At 37.7% G+C, this 21,429-nt stretch overlaps 1 protein-coding gene across 8 annotated transcripts in view; it reads right to left on the bottom strand.

Annotated features, from left to right (window-relative positions):
• EYA1 (EYA transcriptional coactivator and phosphatase 1) overlaps window positions 1-21,429 on the bottom strand; it is a 155,462-nt gene that overhangs the window by 20,607 nt on the left and 113,426 nt on the right. For all 8 annotated transcript variants that reach the window (XM_017544544.2, XM_017544553.2, XM_017544579.2 and 5 more), the window contains one exon: window positions 18,238-18,327. In XM_017544544.2, coding sequence (XP_017400033.1) covers window positions 18,238-18,327 — 90 coding nt within the window. The remainder of the gene's footprint in view (window positions 1-18,237; window positions 18,328-21,429) is intronic.

Here is a 21,429-nt window from a genome sequence, read left to right as displayed (position 1 = left end):
AGGTGCAGAGAAACTCTGGTGGGGCTTGGTGACCAGGCCTCAGAGAGGTGAGTGGGAAGCCTCTTGAAGACATGTTTCTTTCACCCCCAAGTCACAGATGTGAGAACTGATATGAGGAGTTGGAGAGGGATCAAGGCGTGGGGAAACAGTAATTTTTTGTTACTGGCATTCCCAAAGGGATGTCAAATTCAGCAACATGTTTGCATAAGGGCTAAGAAACAAATCAACAATAGAGGGATATATAATTAATATTTCTGTTTAGCCAATTCTCACACATATATCTGATACAGGCAGTTAGGCATGGGCGGGGGCAGCAGAGGACTCTCCCTTATTGGCTAGGCATGTCAGGCGATAGTTTGGCAATTATCACATTGTCTCTCTAAAAGTGATAAATTGGCAGCCAGTGCAGGAGAGGCCATTTCCTGATGGTCCACACATGTTGCAGTAAGTGTTAACTGAATGCAGGCACCAGGGAGAAGCAATTTTCCAAATGGCAGAGTATAACCTTCTGGGGGTGCTCCACTGGAAAAGGGAAGAAAGCCTCAGATGGACATGTGTGCAGCTTCCTAAACACACTGCGCATGCTCACTTCCCAAGGGTAAGAGGGGCAGTGTGCATGTGGGCAGCCCACACTAAGGGAAGAAGCATGGGAACGGGGAGATCATACAAAGTCCTCGGATCAAGGTCAAACTCTGCACTTGACCAAGATGCCTGCTTGGGTCTCTTCCAAGCGTACTTTCCTTTTTTCCTGTTCTAAAGCCTTTTTCAATTAACTTCCACTCCTGCTCTGAAATTTGCCTCAGTCTCTTTTTCTGCCTTATGCCCCTCAGTTGAATTCTTTCTTTTGAGGAGGTGAGAATTGAGGTTGATGCCGACCCACAGGGACTCGCTGCTGGTAACAGCAGCAAATCCCTATGGGTCCGCATCAACCTCAATTCTTACCTTTCACTGGTAACGTATTTGGTGCCATGTGACTCAGATATTTGCCTCTGGTAACAGAGTCACGTCACACAGATTATATGAAACAACTAGGGCCAGTGCAAGGCAATGTTTGATTATCCTCCACTAGAAAAATTTTACAATTAATTACCAAACTTGGATATTGCTAAAGCATCCAGCCTACTGTTCCCAGCCTGAGCTTGGTCTCTCTCTCTTCAGAAGACCTAAGACACAAGAGACGCACCACCCCTTGATATCTGACTACCAAAGCATCACATCTTGACACTATGTATTCCTGGTAGAGGATACTCTTCCTTCCCCCACAGCAATGGCTTCTGCAGGAGGCATTCCTTACACTTGCGGAGTTCCTGCAGAGGCAAGCGCTGTTTCTCTCACTTACACAGACTCCTAGTTCTTAAGTTGCATTTATGGTGAAAATGCAATATTCTTTAATGTTATAATCCATTTTACAGATATGAAAAATGAAGATTCAGAAAAATTAAATAATGTGAGATAAATGCTGCGATGCTTATGTCTTTGACCTTCAACTCGCCGTTTCTTCCCAGGCTCCCCAATTTCACACATTGTAGACAACTTCTCACTCTAGACACTGGTTGTGACCTAGGTCCTTTGGGGCTTCAAAGTTGTTTTGAGCTTAAGGGACTGCAGCTCCATCTGCCCCACTCCTACACCCATGCTCTGTGTCTGTGGTCATGGACCCCTCTCCTTGTCTGGAGCATGGATGCGGATCCACCATCCCATAGCGCAAACCCCAACCCTTTATGCCATCAGCAGGCCTTTAAATGACTGCATTTCAAAGGAAAATGCTACTGGAAAGAGAGCCATTGTGGTACTTGGGTCTCTGCCAGGTGTAGAGGGTAAAGAGTACAACTGCAGGTGGCGAGGGCATAGGTTTTAGCATGTCACATTGCCACAGCATGTCCTAAGTAGAAGAGTGGGGGCCCAGGAACATGGATTAGGCCACTGTCACAGCAGGGGAAGCTGAAATGAGGGCAAATGGCACCAGTCAGAGGTTGTGTTGTGCCCGCAGGTACCAGCCTGCAAACCTCTGCTCTTCCACAGCAGGCTCCTACAAGCATCTTTCAGTAAATATCAAAAATGAAATGACCATGATCTACCTTCACCAGGCTTCCCCTTATGTGACACCACCCATGCTTCACAGAGGAGTAAAATAAATAAAATTAAAAGCTTCAGTGACTGCTGGCCCTCAGCTCACAGTCATGTAACTACTCACGGAGCTGGATTATAAAATGCTCACACGGATGGCTGGGGAAACTGCCAACACACGAAGTCCTGAATCCCAGTTCTGGTGTAGGTATAGGGAGCGGGCAGAAAACTGCACGGGGCACAATCTCACAGCCATGTGGAGAATGCACATTCGCTCTTAGAACCCTGGTTGCACTGTTATTCTGCCTTTTTGGTCTCTTCTGACATTATTCTTGGCATCGAGACTCAAGCTGACCCTTTTCTGATCCATCATCATCTCTGGCCTTCTAGGGCTGGGCCACAGACATGTTCTTTTGGACCAACCCCTGGGAATAACTCAGATTTTGTACAGGGGCTCATATGCAAAATATTAAGTTATGGCAGAGTTTTTCTGCAAATATTTATTCTGCTTTGATACTGTAGTGGTTGTACTTTCCCCCAAGCCTTTCACTTGTACCATAATTATGTAAAAATACACCATACAATTCAAGCTAGTTTAGGAAAATTAATAAAGAGAATTAAGACAGTTACAATGAGCCTTATTATCTCTGCCAACAGTGACGTAACAGCCAGGACACTGATGCTCTATACTCTGAACGTGAAACTGGAAATACAAACTTAAAGTAAACCCGAAGTCCTTGAATAAACAGAGACTCTGGGAAGACTCTGAGGCAGTTTGGATGTCATAAAAGGGAACAATATGAAACAGTTACAACGTGTCTTTGGAGAAGTTGAGTTATACAAGCCCAAATCCTCCAAATTTACCATCAGAAAACTAACACCAGACTGCCAACTAATTGTTTCAATACTTTCGCTACTTTCCTTTACAAAGCAAAAATGGAAAGATAAAAGTTAGCAGAGAACTAGCTGTTTTCACTGTGTCTTTACATCAGAGTGCCTATTGAGACCATCTGGAGCTGGCCAAGGCATAAGAAGTGATCACTGGGTTTTGTCCCCTCCCATCTGTGATTAGACAATTAGATCCATGGCTCTATCTTGCCTATTGAACAATTTAGATACTTTCTGGATACCTTTGACATCTATAAGTCACTAAAAAGAAGTATTCCTCTTATTTCTAAACATGAAATTGTTTATGTATACATGGGACATGGGTAGTTCTAGTACTTTAGTGACAAACTCACACAAATTGTCTGAAAGCTAATTTTGTCAAACCATCTGCAGCACTTAAAAATAATGCATATCTGTCTGTGGACCAATCCATACTACCATCTTTCTCATAGAAAATTACACAAAATGCCTTAGAGGGCGACCAGTGTTTGAGTAACAAAGGCATTAAGGGAATGGTCTCCATGATGGCTTTTTGAAATAACTCCCGACTCTCCAGATATTTTCATAACTAATTTGGAAAAGTAAGTAAAATGGGACATCTTCTGAACTTCCCTGTGATTTAGAAGTTCTAAAGAGGGGGAGGGGTAGTCAAGGAAGAAGCCAGTTGATGGGAGAGACTTGAAGAAACCAGCTTCTAACAAACTGACAATTCGATTTGGTATGTCAAGTGTGGGCTCCGTGGTAAAGAAATTATGTCCGTGAGTTAGTAAATTGGCAGGAACTGAGCTTTTACTTGCATGTTTTTCTCTGTAAAGGAGACTGCCCAACTGATGTACTGTGTATTTATACTTACTGATGCAGAACAGTGTGATTCTATGGTGCTTTCTCAGGGCATGTCCCAGGCCTCACTGTGCTTTCAAATAGATCTCACAGAGAGCTTAAGTGCTGCTAGGTGTCCTTCTGCCCAGCTTCACCAGCATCATGGACCCTCTGCAAGCCCCTGACTCCTGGAGATTGGGGGCGGGGGGTCATGGTTTGTAGCATCTCCACACTGGCAACTGTTGGTAGACTCTGTCATCTCTGCTAGGGTGCACCTGGTGACCTCCTATTTCCCTGGCCTTCCCACCACGGTGCTTCCTTGCAGGAAAAAAAAAGAAAAAAAAAGTGGTGCAGATACCTGTGGCTAAGGCACAGGCAATAAAAAACAAAAGGAATTTTGAAATTGGCCCCATTCTGTTTGGCAGTTGTGCAAAGTGCAAGTTACGGAATTAAAACATACCTGGACAAATGTATCTTTGAATTCTTACTCTCAATTATCTACTCAGCATACCATTGGAGCCAACACATATTTTAAGCCAACATTTAAATATCTGTATCTGTTTACAGATACAGGATGACACAACTATACAAGCTGATGGGAAAGGAAAACAGAATTTCAAAAACCAAAAAGAGGAATTTCAGCATCTATTTTCCAGAGTTGGTAATAAGATGCAACTTGTGGAGACACATACGGCATTTACAAACAACAACAACAAACAGCCTTAATATGCTTAATGTTATAATATCCTTTGGGGATTTTCTAGGTGACAGAGATTTTACTAGAATTCTGTTTATATTAGCTAGGAGACCTAAGTGCTTGTATTAGAAACACAAGATTTGAATTACGGAAGTTTCAACAAACGTTAAGATATTAGCTATTTTGATCTGATTCTATTTATACTACTATTCATAAAATAGAGAATATTTACTGAAAGTGCCTGACGATGGTATGCTAAGGTAAAAAATAAATTGAAGTGCTTAAGCTATGTGCTGGTATATGCATAAAATTATGGTAAATATTTGAGATCGCTAAGTAAAAGTTTCTGGGACTCCCACACTTATCATTAATAACTAAAAGACGACATGAAAACATGCTTTTCAAAGTTTTAATGTTTTCTTATAATATTAATCCCTTTTAAAATGTGCTAATTAAAAAAATAAGATCATTATATCATTTAGCGTGTGGCTCACAGAATCCCAAAGGTATCATATAAAGATAACTCCTCCTTAGTGAACACGATGTTAATAAATATGATATGTCAATTTCACTGTGCTTGGAGTTCCTTCTTTCTCACCATGAATGCGTTCTTTACCACATGATTATATTACATATATTTGTCTTTATTCACACTCTCAACCTTAGGGTAAGGAAAAGAAAGTCTCACTTAATGAAAGCCAGAAAGAATTGAAAATAAACTTTTAAACAAAATGAGCTTATTTAACTAATCCATTAGTTAAAGACCCAGTGTTGAATAGTTTTAAATAATATAAAGATAAAGATAATTATAGCATATATTACATTTGATCTAATGATACCCTTGTAATTTTCTTTGCTTTTTAAAAAATATATGATACATACTTAGTATCTAGTACTATAAGATCCATCTTTTATTGTTATGATTTTTACGATAGTAAGAGGTATTTCAATGCATTCTATGCCCCTACTGCTGACATTGTACACAAAAGGTTATGCCCAAATGCCCAGCTTCATTTACGGTTCAGTTAATATAAGAGAACATAGCATTTTACAAATTTGTATCAGAACCAGTGCAAACCTTCAGATACAACACAAGGCAATGAATTAGTGTTTGCTGATAATGCCAAATTATATTGTACAATTTCATCATTAAAACATTACACATATTTTAAACTGAATGTAACAAAGCATGAAGATAAAAGACTAAAGGCTGAATTAATGTATAAACTAGTTATTCAGAACACTTAACTCAGCACACATCTAATATAAATATAACTTTTTGGAACATCAACTCAGAACTACTCTTAAGAATCAGCCTTTGATTTACTGCTGAAATGATTTCTCAGTTTTCAACGGGCTTGCTCATCATTTTTGCAAACATAATTTGTCACTGGCAACAGTCAGTGTTCTTTGTAACTCCTGTTTCCTTTCTTTTAGATCTATTATTCCTGCTGAGAGAATCTACTAAAGAAGAATTTTTCATAGTGACACCAACTCTAGCCTTGCTGTGAATAATACAATCTCATAAAAATCATTCTTTTTATTGCAAACTTGTTGCCAGAAGCATGGAAAAACCGAGAGAGCTTTCATCCTTTTCCGCAACAGCTTTCTTTTAATCTTCATGGCCATTTGCAGAAAGGGAATCCCATACCAATTTATTCACAAAGCATTCAACTACAGCTTTTATTTGCACAAAAATATTTGTTTTGCTCATATCAAACAATGACCTGTAAGCCCTAATACTAAATAGTTCAAACATTAAGAAACTTTTTTTTTTTTTTTTTTTGGTGAAGCAATTTCTCACTCATTCTAAAATCATTTGCAACAAATATTAGTTCCTGTTTAATGCCATTATAGGTCTATAGATTCATCTTTAACTGCAAGCCATATATCGATGCAGTTTTTAAAGAAATATTTTCATGTAATTAACCTGGTTAAATGCTTTTTCCTTTTGCAGGGGTGAGGGAGGGGTTGAAGGTTTGAAAAGTTTAAAACAGACTGATTTATGAACTTCAGTTAATTTATACAGCCAGATAATTTTATAATAGTAAGAAACACTCAATTTTGTATAAAAGAATGTAGAGCTGAGAATAAACCAGGCCCACTTATATCCTTAGTTAATAAGTTAATAAAAATTTTCTAAGCTGATTTTCTCTGCCATGTAATTATTACTGACTCCAGAAAGAAAAATATGCAGAACCGGACATAGGCACTTTTTAAAAAGCAGTTCACTGTGGGCTGCAGGAAGGGTTCCATCATCACCTCCCTCACTGTCAGTCCCTGGCGGCAAGGCAAGGACCTTGGAGGGGTACTTTCCTACTCAAAAAACATTCTCTCTTCTAAGTATCCGTGGGTCTGAAATTTCCACACACAAAATCGTCCCTTCTGAATCGTCTTTTGTAAGACAAAGACTTCAGGTAAGAGGAAATTATTTAAACTCCATTGCCTTGGTGTGAACTGCACTATCAGATACATTTCCTCCAGCATGGGGAGCCCTGGTGTGCCTGCCCCCAAATCATTGGGTGTTTAAAGGAGAAATGGAGTTGGCTGCCTGAAAGGAAAAATAAGGGAAATTTTTGTCTATACTCATATTTTCACTCCCTATAAAAATACCCCTCTTCTCAAGTAGTATAATTTAGAGCTATTAATAATCATGCTTTGGTTGGTTGTATGTTATTCAGGAAAATATTATGTATCATTAGAACAGCACGAGTATTACATGTGTCATATATGAAGCTGTAGCAGTGCCACTAGAAAATACGTAGTCACATGTTCTTGATTCTTTCATTCATTTTCTCATGCATTCAACTAATAATGACTGGACACTTATTTATATTCAAGGGACCACACCAGATAAATGAGGAGCAGATCCTGCCTTTATGGCTTTAAAGATGGGGAGTGGCTAGAGAGAAAGGGTACAGTGCTGTCCCTATGATTTTCTGTCAGGGAAGGTACTAGATTCTTGTAAAGCCCTTCCTCTTCCAACCCACCCTGTTCAGCACGTTCAGATACATTTTTCTGAGAGTAGGTTTTGTTCTTCCAGTCAATGCAATCTCCAGCACAGAGCAAAAGCATCTAGGGTGAGGGTAGACAGGCAGTATGTTTTACTTCTGTTTCAGTCCATCTCCCTCAATAGATTATAATTAGAAAAATTAAATTGGGAACACAATATATTTCAGTGCAACTGAGCATTCAAGGGCCTCTATCATGAGTCCTAACCTTACCAATGTGCCCACCCCTCACGTTTTATCATGAATAGCCTGCTAATGCCAGGCCAGTCTCCACTGGCCTGGCCTCCACTGCCTCCCTGCACCAGACAATAGCTGTGTCTACTGCTTGTTGGAATGCTTTCTCTCTCCCTTTGAGGCAACGCTCCTCCATTAAGTTTTTATTGGTTTATTTCCCTTCTCCATCCCCGACATACTCTCTGCAACCCACTGTCTTATAATAACTACCACTATTGACAGCCTACCAGCTGTCAGGCTTTGTGACCTGTGTATTTCATGTTCTTTCCAATTTTCCTGAAAACTCTGCATTTGATGAATAAGCAAACAAAGACTTGCACAGACAACTTCTATGTACCCTTCCAGATAAGAAACTGAAGAAGAGACCATCTTATATGTGTCTTTTTCTTCCTACTTATTTTCTAATACTGGACCAAGCACATAGATACCATGGACTGAAACCTTTGAAGTTATCTGATTGACGGAATTTGATTATGAAAGAATCGATGACCCAATTAGAAGTTAATAATGTTAGTGCATCTTGTCACTGAAGTGTTAAAAGTTAGTTTTGTGTAAGCAAAATTTTTATTTTGATTCTAAAATGACACATGCGCAGGTAGAAAATTCGTGCAGTACTAAAAACATAAACAAAGAATTCATCTCCAATTCCATCCCTCAGAAGTAACCACTGTCAACATTATTATGGTCCATGCTGTCTCCTACCAATTGAAAGGATAATATCTTGGACTTAAGAGTTCCCTTTGACTTTCTGACAAAATACCAATACCAGAAAATACTTCAGTCGATTATTTCCAAAGAGGCAAAAGATTACAAAATAATGTTGATCAAAAGCAACACGCTCTCCCCCTACCCTGACCCTCCACCTGCCTTACAAAGGAGTAGCACACAATTAGCAGTGAGAAGAATCCAGTATTTAGAAAGCCTGTCTTTAGAAATGCTGCTGGAATACTGAATACTGAACTGAGCCCAGATAGAGGCTCTATTGTAGCTGGACTGAAATGGGAGAAGTCTCCAGGGAGTGCAACTTAAACACATTTTGGGGAAGTTGAAGTTACAGGCATACAGGCCTTCTCTTGCACTATTCAATCTTTAAAAAAAAAAAAAGTCTAAGGGCACCTTGAATTCCTTTCTCTACTAAGCAAACTTCCTACGAAGGTAACTGAGGAAAATCTGGCTTTACAAAGCAGTGACTCTCTCCCAGATGGATGATTAGCAAGCACCTGTCAAAATCCAAGATCTAAACCAAAAGCCTGTCATAGGTGACACTGACAGGCCAATTTCACAGGACTTTAAAATAAACTGAAGCAATCCAGCAGACTGTGGGAGCACAGAAGTGGTATTTCCATTCAACAACAAGGGAAGATACTCGGTTATTGACGGATGCACCTCCATGTGGCAGGCACCCTCGGGGCTCCAGATTCCACTGTCTCCCTTAACTCTCCACCTACCTGTCACCCTGTCCAGGTGTGTGAGGGTTGACTATGTGGAGGCCACACGTTAGCAGGAAGCCAGGACTGAACTCAGGCCTTTCCACCTCTGAAGTGTTTACTCTCCCCTCAGACCACAGTGTTCCTGGTTGCTTCACCCAATAGAATAGAGAGACTATGGCAAAACTAGGAAGCCAGTTTCATGCACAGGCTAATTAATAGCCTGTTGGAATAACTGCTGCTCCAAATGGGCACAGTTGCCCCACATAAATCATTTAATTTTCTGAATCTGGAATTTTCAATACATATTTGGATTCTGTGTTTCTAAACTAAGATATAACTCTTCTTTTTCATTCAATATATTCTTCCTGGGAAATCTTAACTGATGTCAGAAGTGATGGCTTCCAGCTTGATTCTGTTTTCTGAGCTACAGATCTGTGCATACAACCGCTCACTGGACTCCACTTGTGTGTCCAATACACACTTCAGATTTAATATCTCAAATCCGAATTCAGGATCTTCCTTCCCGAGCCAGATCATTCTCCTGGGTTTTCTATCTCTACCTTTTTGCTGAAGCCAGAAACTAAGAGTCTGTCTCCCTGAATAGTTACACTGAATAGATCTGCAAATCCTACCCCGACTACTTTCTCAGTAGCTTTCACTTCGGTCCCTGTTCTCTGTCTCCACGAACAAACCCCGCTGATCTCATCTATATTATTGACACCTTTGACTTTACAATACAACTTATCTCCTTGGTAGTGCTTTAAATTCCTTACTGATTGTCCATGGCATCCTCTATAAAATCTAACTTCGTTAGCAGAGTGTGTGAAACCTTCCATGACATGGCTCCTGTCTTCCTTTCCATTTTCTCATCTCACAAGCACTCTCTGTGTGCTCTGTGCTTTATACCTACACCGGCTTGTTCTTAAATGTCATGCTCTCTCATGCTCAGTGTTACTTCCTGGGGAAGTCATTGCTCCAACACCCTGCCATGCCACCTCTCCGCCATCTGGGAGAGCCATCCCATCTCTCAGACTCTAGCTAATGACCAGACATCTCCATCATTGCTGATGTCACACTGTGATGGAATTATTCTTTCACTTCTCTATCTCTACCCAGCATCTGGGATCCTTGAGGGCAAATATGGTGTTTCATCTTTTATCCTGAGTGCCTAGTGTACAGAATAGAGCAAGCACAAGGACATTCAAAGCAAAGTAGCCCTTTTTAGTCTGTAATGTGGAGGCTGCTCAAATATTATTTTACCTTTGTTCATTACAACAACGACAAGTCTGTCAGTCCACTCTCTATCTATTGGCCTACCTCTCAACATTTCCAAATTGGATTTTAGGTTGCCTGGGCAACTATAGCTTGCAGGTTTGGAAGACACAGCGAGAAAGAAAGCTTTCAAAGAATGCAGTCAAGAAAGCTCCATCCAGTTATTAGGACCCTGCTCTATTGCATCCTTGTGGGACAGCAGTGAGGTGTTATTGACTTCCCTTCCTTTGCTAGAAAGGAATAGCCAGGTTCTCTGACACAGCTAGAAAGGTTTTGTGCAATGATATTTTTCAAAAGAAAACCCAAGTTTCAACCTCAGCTTTACCATCACCTAACCAGGTGGCTTTGGGCAACAACCACCTCCCTTTAATTTTCTTCATATGTAAGCTGCAGATAATAAGCTTGAATTCACAGTATTGAAACACCATGGGGTGTGGGTATATTGTGGGGTTGAGGGGATCTGTCAAGTGTCAGACCTGAGCTAGATTCTGCCGCTTTGCAGTTGTGTGACCTTAGACAAGTTTTGTTTTACCTATCCTAAGCTTCACTTGCCTTCTCCATAAAACTGAGATATTAATAGTGTTACTATAATAGAGATATAATGCTATTAAATGGAATAATGTATGTAAAAGATATAGGACAAGTGTTTGACATATGCTTATTGCTATTATCTTAATTATCTGTAACTATTTTCTTAGAATTTATGCTAAAAGTGGAATTTTGAGTTAAAGGATCAGCACATCAAAGTTCTGAATACATATTATGAAACTGCTTTTTCTGAAAGTTTGTATCAATTGATATCCTTACCAGCAATGTACAACAAGTTTTCATCTTACAGCACTGTGGATCATACTATTTATTTTAAACTTTTGCCAATCTGAAATGCAAGAGGCTGTTTGACTTGATATTTCTGACGGATTACTAGATGTGAAATCCAACATTTTTCAACTGTAGGTTGATAATTTGAATGTTTTTCTCTTGTGAATTATCTGTTCATGGTCTTTGTTCATTTCTTCTGTTAAGCTATTTCTTTACATTTTTCTTAATCAATTGCAATAATCTTAGCTCTTTGATTGGTTATAGTTTGCTCAGTTTTGTCTTTTAATATTATCTCTGGCTTTTAAAAATAGTATTTGTTTGTCTCTGGCTACAGAAGAAATAAGTATATGCTTTATAGAATTTGGGACATACAGAAAAGTATAAATAAAAATAAACAATCAATGTTAAACTTCTAGAATTTATATTTCCATAAGACAGTCAGCATATATTTCCATTACTTATTCAATAAATATTTACTGGGTCCTTCTATGGGTCAGGCCCTGTGCTAGAAAAACTAGCAGTGAATATATTATACATAAGGTATAAATTTTTTAATAGAATTGAGAGTCAACAATGTGTGTATATTCCTCAAATATTAGTTTTTAAAAATTAACTTTTTATTAAACAAATATTACAGCTCAATGATTTCTATAAACTAAATGCATGGGTATAACTAACAACCAGATGAAGAAATGAAACGATGGATTTCATAAGTTAGAAATATTTATTGTAAATTCTTGCCTTTATCTCTGATTAGTAAAAAGTCATAGATGTATAATTGGTACAAATTATATTAACCTTTTATAGGAGCTCAATACTTACTTCCAAATGGCCACCTAAATATTTTGATTTATTTAATACTTTTGATTTACCTATTCTCCTTGTGTTTCATTCTTTCATATTTTAACTATATTAACATATAAGTTGAATAATCTATTACTTCACTATTAATTTGCTTGGTTTTATTCAAAACATACAAAATGGTTCTTTAATTTGGGTCTGTGTCTGAGCTATTTATTTCTTCTCCCATACTTAGTCCAATGTCAACATTAGGCCAGCATAAATCTTCACACTATTGTAGAATTATAAAACAATTAATATTTGATTGAGTCAGCCATTTCCCATGTTTTGTCAAAAATTGCTGGGTTTTCTTCCCTATTGATCCTTTCAAATAGAACAATTTTTTCATATAACAAAAATGAGAAGGACATCTGCTTTATTCAAATCTTCCTTTATATCTCTCAGTAAGATGTCACAGTTTTATTCATATGTTCCTCACAAATAATCCTAGTTTCCCTTTAAATTTCCTTTTATGCTACTCTTTTGTCTTTTAGTAACTACTGCTATTTTAAATTATTAATTAAAATTTCAAATCAACTTAATTTTTTAATTTAATTCTGTATTTTTTCATTTTTCTGAAACCTATTATAAATCCTAAGATAATTTGAGTTGATTCTCTTCAGTCTTCTACATACCAAATTTTCTACAAATATATTTCATTAATTAAAGCTTGTGGCTTATTGTACTGTCTGAAATTCCTAGAATACTGCTGAGTAATAGTGCTGACAGAGGCATTCTTATCTTGTTTTTACTTGTAATGACAATTTGCTTCCACTATTTTACTGCTAAGTACAATGTTTGCTATCACTACAATAGCAAAATAAGGTATTCACAGCATAAATTTATTTATAATATGTTATGTTTTACTGTGTTAAACAGGTACATTTTAAGACAATTTTCCAAAGAACATCAGAATTAAGGGCATCTTTAAATATACTTTTATATTTCTATTTTTAACTTCAGATAAAACAGACAACCTTATAAGGAATGATGAAGAAATAAGAAGAGCTATTTCTTATTATTGTTAATAATAAATTATAAATAATAAATTATTCATTAGTAACAATAATGTATAAAATACAGGCATTGCTTCTTTTTGGCCATCAGTTACAATGCAGCTAAACTCAATACACACTTATTATGACTAATAATCATTTGTTGCTTATAAAACCTACTTTGCCCTCCCCACCCTAAAATGAGGGTTTTGATGTTACTCTTGTCAACTAAGGAAGTGGACAAGGCCAAGCAACCTACATAAAAACACAGGAAAGCAAAGTCAACCCTATTATCTTATATGAAGAAGGAAACAAAAATTGGTATTCTAGTCTAAGACGACACAACAATTCAGTCTAAAGGACATTCATTCAATGGCCAACATATATAAGACAACATTCTGTGTGCTATAAGGGGTGTTACCAGGATTTTAAAAATGTAGTCCTATATGTTTGCTGAATTTATCAGGAGAAAATCAACAAGTATGCCAGTTTGTATACAGAGTTGAAAATGTCAAGTGGCATTATATATGTGTGTACGTGTATATAGGGACACTTAGGTTTAGAGTGTAACTACTCATATGCTCACACCTTTTCATATGTCTATTCTTGGCTTGTGGAAAGGTTTGGAAACAGCAAAGACCTACAGCGTCTTCCTCGCAAGCACCTGTGAGACCCTTTGACGGCAGAGAACCAGAGCTCCAGCAACCACACAAAAGCTGAACACTGGGCATCAGAGTTTCTTTTTTATTTACAGAGAATAAAAGACTTTCTAGGTGAGTTATATTTTTCCCATTTGAGAAATCGACTTCTGAATCGGTTTAAATATTTCACGCTTTTTGGAAGCACAAAGAATATATCAGTACCAAGTGCTTTACTTGATATTGAAGTTATTTAACATTGGCATAACTGATATTTCAAATAAAGAATTTTTTCCTACCTAAAATATACTTATAAATAAGACATATAAAATAATTTATAGATGATAACCTAAGTTTTAAAGTAAGGAAATATTATTGCAACTTTAAAGACTGAATTAAACCAAGGGATAATCTAATTTCTTTGCTTTACAAGAGAAATCATTGTAGCTTTCTCCTTTTACATGATGCTATTATCTAAAGACCATCCACAAGCTCCTCTCCTTGGCCCCTGACTCATCAAACTCAGACCCTCGTGGGACCACAACTTTTTGCTCCAGGCCATTTTGTTTGCTTTTTTTAATAGAAAGGGTGAAGACAAGAGGCTACAAGTGTAGGTGTTCAAGTATCAGATCTGGGCTAGAAGTCTACATATTGAAGACCCAGAAAGAACAGAAATATTCATGTTATAAATCTTGACACAAAGAATGCTCTGGTCTGTTCCAACTAAACAATGCATTGAAAGTGGAGAGGGGAGTTTAGGACAGCTTTGATACTAACAGGGTACAACAGCTCATGTGCCACCATCTCATAGACACAAGAGGAGGATTCCCACTCATCCCAACCCTTACTCTTCAGGGGTAACGGGTGACCCGAGATCAGACCTGGTTCCTGCTGACTCTTAAAGGCCACTATGTCAACACCAGTCAGAATGGCAACCATAATGCCAGTGAAATCATATTCCTTAACCCCAGACAGAAAAAGAAAATTCAACAGAAACTTAAAGCATTATTTTTATTTAGACTTGTATCCATCTTCATAAAATATTTTCTTCTAACTGTGGAAAAATTCAGCAGGAGAACTGACCAGCAGCAGGTTAAACTGAAATATTATCGTATGCTGAAGGCCTTTCCTCACCCTGTTTGAAGCTTGCCTTTCAATAAAATTCTAACAGAAAGAACTCTTTCTCCAACCAGTCAGAAAGAGTCATACTTTACTGAAGAAGTTGAAAAAAACCTCCAGTTCCATACTGTCATTCATAAAAAATGACTTCCATATAGGCATCATCGTATTGCACATGGAGACTTTTTTGTAAAATGATATGCAGGACGTTAGTCAGACTTAGAAATACGAAAGCCAGACGTACACTACGGAACTAAAGTTGAAACGCTTCTCTGGTGGGGAAAATATTATTTCCCAAGATAATTATGTCTCCCTGTCACTCATGTTCCTTCATATATCAAACATTTTTTTTATGGTACAAAATACATTTTTTTTCTCCTTTTTTTTTCCTGGAGTGTCAACAGAATTGAAATAAATTGTGATTTTTTTTTTTAATTAAAAAGTCACTAAGTGAGCTGACAAGCAAGACTTATGAAACTAAAACAGATTAACTTAGTTCTTAGAGTTCGATTAAGATGTTTCTAAAGTACTTCAAAAATTATATTTAAATGTTCTAAATCATATCCTAATAACCATTTTAAGCATGTACTTTGATAATATGACAAATGTTAACTGAAAGCCCCTCACACAGGCACTGTATTTCATTAGTAAGAAACTCTTACTAAGCCAAGGAGTGAATTAACTAAATTATGCCAAGAGATAGCAGGCAAAAGTTAAGATTTAAGAAAATAAGACCAAAAGTCAACCATTAGAGTTCAAGCGTCATACTTCAAGCTAACCAAGAGGCTGTTAAGCTCCTTGAAATTACTTGTTCCATAGACCTTAAAAAGCTAAACACATGTAACTTAAATATATTAAAATATTCATGTCCCCATCACTATACATTGCTAATTAGAGTATGAAATCAGGCATTACCACATCACTTCTGCCTGATGAGATAATTCTGGTGTTCTTAAGAGCATTATGCCAATACACTTTTTTTTTTTGCCAGAAAATAATTTTACTTTTTATTTTGAAGAAAACATATTTGCAATGACCAGTCCCAGGTTTGTTGAATTTCAAAAATATAAAATAAAATATGGGCCTAGGCGCGGTGGCTCACACCTGTAATCCCAGCGCTTTGGGTGGCCGAGGCAGGCGGATCACCTGAGGTCAAGAGTTTGTGACCAGCCTGGCCAACATGAGGAAACCCCGTTTCTACTAAAAGTATAAAAATTAGCCAGGCATGGTGGTGCATGTCTGTAATCCCAGCTACTTGGGATGCTGAAGCAGGAGAACTGCTTGAACCTGGGAGGTGGAGATTGCAGTCAGCTGAGATGGTGCCACTGCACTCCAACCTGGGTGACAGAGCAAGACCCTGTCTCTAAAACAAAATAAAATAAAATATTGAAATAAGTAAAAAATATCTTTTAAAATATTGTGCAAATCTAGGGCAAGTAAACAATTTCCAAAGACAGACTAAATAAATCTTTCATTTATACTTTTGTTAATATCCTTACGTAAAATCAACTTTTGTAAGACTACAAGCTTAAACATTTTTCCACTATTGTTTCATATGTTTGGTTGTATTATACGTTCACTCTCTTTTCTACTTTACCTCTAGTAATGAACAGTCCTCATGACAAAAAATAGAATCTGATATTTCAGTAACTTCATAGCCTGCCCTTTATTTTCTTTTAAAATTTGGGTTAACAGAAAAAATATAACTCCTACACCCTAAAAACCTAGAACTTTTAATATATTTGTTTGGGTAGTATGTCAGTCTTTATAAACATCATGTAAGTAATGCCAATAAACAAAAATATGGTTATACTACATTGAAATTGAGTTTGGAAGTTTTCTGGTCTATATCATAACAAGTTATGACTGCCTAACATCTCACTTTTCACCACCTAATTTTGGCATTGTATAAACAAGTTTTGGCATTTTTAAAAAGGTATAGAGTTTTAAAACAATAGCAAATTATTGCAAATTTCTTCTTGATGTTTGCTATTAATACCCATTAACATCAATAAGAGTAACAAGGTTGTACCCAGGACAAAAATACCAATCTACTCTGTATCTTTAGAAACAAGTGGAAACTTAGGAAAGGCATTTTAATATACTAGTGTGTGGAATTTTTTGTGCTGCTCTCTCACAAAGTGAAATGCAATTATAAATCAGAAACAGCTTTTGAAAATAAGTATGATAATTAAGGTTTCTAAAGGCAATTCTAAACTTGTCACTCAATGGAAATATTTCTACCTTAAAAAAACAGTAATGCCTTACAAGTAAATTCTTCTTGAGGAAAGCAAACACTTTAAAATTCAAAACAATTTTGTATTTTACCTTTAAGTGTAAAAATAAATTTTTCACTAAGGAATAGAAAAAATTAAGCATATTTAAATAACTTCATTTCACTGGAAGTTGCCAATTGGTCTGTGAGTAGTTTCACTGCAGATGAAAAGAAATCAAAATACAGGACAGATGTTGAAGAAACCGCATTTAAGTTCTGTCACACACTGGCATTTTTCAAATGATTTTGGCTCATCGATTAAAGAAGGTGCATTTTGCTTGATTTTGAAAAGGGAAACATCAGGAAATATTTAAAGGCCAATTGCTGCCAATTAACTTTGATCAGTAAAAGTTCTATTTGAATCTTTCAGATTCTTCTCCTGTCTGAAATAACATACATTTATAAATCTAACAAAACAACAACGTGATGATTAATGCCTGTTGGCAGCCTACCACAAGCTTGCTTAACGTCGGGATTTAAACAAACAACGGTCTCTATTAAGAAGAGAGTGAAATGTAGTTATAGTCATGTTTTCTCATAATGGAGATATGAAAAACAATATTCTCTAGTCTAAAGAATGCTGCTAACCAAGACCATTGTGTTTGTCAGTGCCTGTAACAATTTAGCTAGCCATCTTACAAGAGCCTGCCCTGAAATCATAATGGACCACTAAAATCAACAGCAGTGGGACATAAGCAATCCTGGCAACCCAAACAACAGAGGCCGGACTAAAACATCTTCCTACCAATTGCATCAGCCAGAAAGTAAAGCACTGGACCTAATACAACAAGAGTCTGACACAACATATGCGAGTATCACGAATTCTGCTGGACACATCTTAGCAGTGATTACATAACTGAGAAATATGTAGCTTCTGATAATCAACAAAGTTTAAGATTCTGATTTCAAATTTTAATCTTTACTACTGGTCATGTGGGATCTAACTCTGAAAATCAACAGCCAAAGTAAAGCAAAACAGAAATCCCATGAAGGCAAAACACATTGCCATATAATCAATAAAACTCTGTCCCACTATGCCAATTATATATTTAAAAGTAATATTCCATTATTATTTTAAAACCAATCACCTATTTTCAGACATGCAAAAAAGTGTATCAAAAATTAGAACTTACTTCTAAGTCATTAAAAAATAAGTGTGTGTCTGCCAAGTTGAAAATCATTTCTTCCATTCGCAGTCCAAGGGAAACTGAAGTGGGTGGATCCTAAAAGAGAATTTGACAGGTCAAGAACATGTATACTTCAGGTTACATGAAATAGAGTGTCCCGCTAAGAGGGAGCAGGCACTGCGACAGGCTGAGGGCAGGCATTGCGAGAGCCCGAAAGCAGAGGGAGAGACTTGGGAGACAGCTGCTTATTTTAGTGTGCCTGACTTGTTCTGTGTGCAAACTTCAGGGCCCCAGATATTGTTGGTGGTTTACATACTGAAGAAAACTCATTCCTTACTATTTTAAAATATAAAATCTAGGGTTACTTTGACACATAAAATAAAGGAAATTCAATTTTATATGTCTATTTCAGGACCAAAAAAATCCGTGAATCAAGAAGCCATTGCTTATATTATGCCACAATCCATTAAGAGCATCTAAGTGCACGGCCACAAATATCAGAAAATAGATACCCTACAGCAAGCTTGCCCAGCCTGCAACCCGCAGGCCTCATGCAGCCCGGTATGGCTTTGAATGCAGCCCAAAACAAATTCATAAACTTTTTTTGAAACATTATGTCTTAAGTGATGTTTCTGTGATTATTTTACAGCTCATCAGCTATTATTAGTGTTAGTGTATTTTATGTGTGGCTCCAAATAATTCTTCTTCTTCCAGTGTGGCCCAGGGAAGCCAAAAGATTGGACAGCTCTGTGCTATAGGTTAATTTTGGAAGGGTAATACATAGTAATTTTACTCTAGATGATAATTCTCTATCATTATTTATATTTATTCAACCTGTCAATTTTAAGTATACTGGAAGGAGGAAGTGATGGCCACTTTGACCACCAGGCACTGTCCAGCTCAGGGAGCTGATCTTGAGATTCACATGACATTGGGCATCAAACAGCCTGTACCACACTCAGAGGGCAGTGCTACACTCCTCTGTCACAGTGGCTTCTATCTAAAGCTTTGAGTGTTGGACACTAGCTTCTCCCTACAAGCCAGATCCTGATGACATCTACTTGCACTGAAATGAATTTGGGGGATACACAGGTATTTACAGTTTTTATCCCGTATTTACTGTGTATCAAATCCAAGAAGCAACATGGTTCATGGCTGAAGATCCTGTATACTAAGTGAAGAAGGAAAACATTTCCAGGAAGTATACAAACTATGAAATGAGTTTTTGAAGGGTTTACTGGCATTTTATTAATGATACGAAATTTCATATATATGCCATTTTCAATTTTTCCAAAGAACAGTAATTTCTGATCTACTATTTTATTGTCACAGCAAACCTTTGGAACAAGTACAGAATCTACTTGCAACACCATGTAACAAGGGAGATTATAAGTAGAGAAACTGCCTTCAGGTAGGCCCCACTGGGCAGGTGTGCCTTCGAGCCTTAGAATCAAGAACATACAATCCAAAGACAAGACTCTCATGATTGAATACTGCCCAACATCAACTTTGTACACTATCAACCTTGTCTCCTGAACACACTAACTTCACCCACAATATCGAGACTTGCCTGTGTGTTACCCCTACTCTTTAACGTCAGTCATGCCTGTGAGTTTCCACCAGGAGTCCCCTCCTCTCATGCACTTTGGCAAGTGGTAAGAAGTGGTAGGAGAGGACACCTAGACTGCAGGACAGATCCTGCCTTTGCTTTCCCACTTAGGTGTCCTCATCTCATGGGGCCTGGTTTGTTCACCTGCTAAATCTGACAGCAAGATGGCAAACATAGTATTCTCACACAGGCTAAGAAAAAACATCTTGTCCTTCATTTGTCAGAATCATATATGTTTGTATAATTAGGAGAGAGCAGGGGCTGGAAAGGGTGGGGGATAGGAGCGGAGCCTCACTGGGCACCTAGCAGGGGCCCATCGGCTGTAGCCCGAAGGCCGACCCAACCCAATCCCGCTATTCTTCCAGCACTGCCCACCCCTAGCATGTCCCACACCCCTCCAGCAGCTCCCAATCTCTTGGCACAGCCCACATCCCTCCAGTACCTCTGGCTCCTAGTGCAGCTCACATTCCTCCAGCCCATCCACCTTCTAGGACTGACCACTCCCTCCGGCCCCTCCCACTCCCAGTACCACCCACATCCCTCCATCACCTCCCATCCCCTTAGCACTGCCCCCACCTCTACTGCTTGGCCCAAGTTCTACCTCCCATCAGCCATAGAGGACTAATAGAGTACTGTATGTGAAATATGGCAGGATGGTGTAATTCACTCACCTCAGTTCCCCTCCTGCCTGTGCCTTTTCTGCCAGCTGACTGAGAGAGGAAAGGAGGCAGAGGACATAGTATTGCCCTCTTAAATTTTGTGTGTGATGATTCATACTCCTTAGCATTCTTGAATTGTCCCTTTTTAATACACCTGAAATCTATGAAGTTTCATAGCTTTTAGAAGAATTAAAAACAGTTTACAAATTACTGTAAAGAAAAACTAACTCATTTCTCTTGGATTTATAAGAAATTGCTCACTCACCAGGAGTTTAAGTGTGCTGGAAAAAGCAAATGTTCAAATAGATCCTGCAGCAGAATTAACCTGTAGGGGAAGCTCAAACAGATGTGTCTAAAACAAAACACCTGACTAAGGTGTTTATTCCCTCTAGTTCAGGCCAATAAAAATACCCTGACTTGTCTCATAATCATGTCAATGAATCTTTTTATGTGGCAAGGATGAAGCCTCACCACATTTATTTAATTTCCAATTCTAAAATTTATGTGCCACAGAATTGTTACTTTTGAAAAAGTATTCTTTCTTCTTAATATGGTTGCTTATTTATATGACCACTGAAAAAATTACTCTATTGTTTGTTAATATAGAGCATAGTTTATCTTTTCTTCATAAATTACCGTAATGAGTTGCTAGTCAGAATACTAATAAATTTTAAAGGCTTGTTCAGTCTAGTGGTAAAACACAACACAGATGTTGGTCTTATTTACCTCTTAATGTTTTTCTCTTTTGTTATTAGCTGTTATTCCTCAACCGTTTTATACCTGCCACTCCATGGTATTGTTTTGAAACACCTACTACCCCAAGAGAACAGTGTGGCAGTTAACAGGAGTGAGATGATTGTAGAACAGGAGGGGGTTCTAACTGAGAGCAGTGTTTTTCAGACATCTTTGAACCACAATGCATGGTAAAAA

This window comes from Cebus imitator, unplaced genomic scaffold, assembly GCF_001604975.1.
Source record: "Cebus imitator isolate Cc_AM_T3 unplaced genomic scaffold, Cebus_imitator-1.0 Scaffold9, whole genome shotgun sequence".
In the NCBI taxonomy this organism is placed as follows: domain Eukaryota; kingdom Metazoa; phylum Chordata; class Mammalia; order Primates; family Cebidae; genus Cebus; species Cebus imitator.
This window is presented reverse-complemented; position numbering and strand designations above follow the sequence as displayed.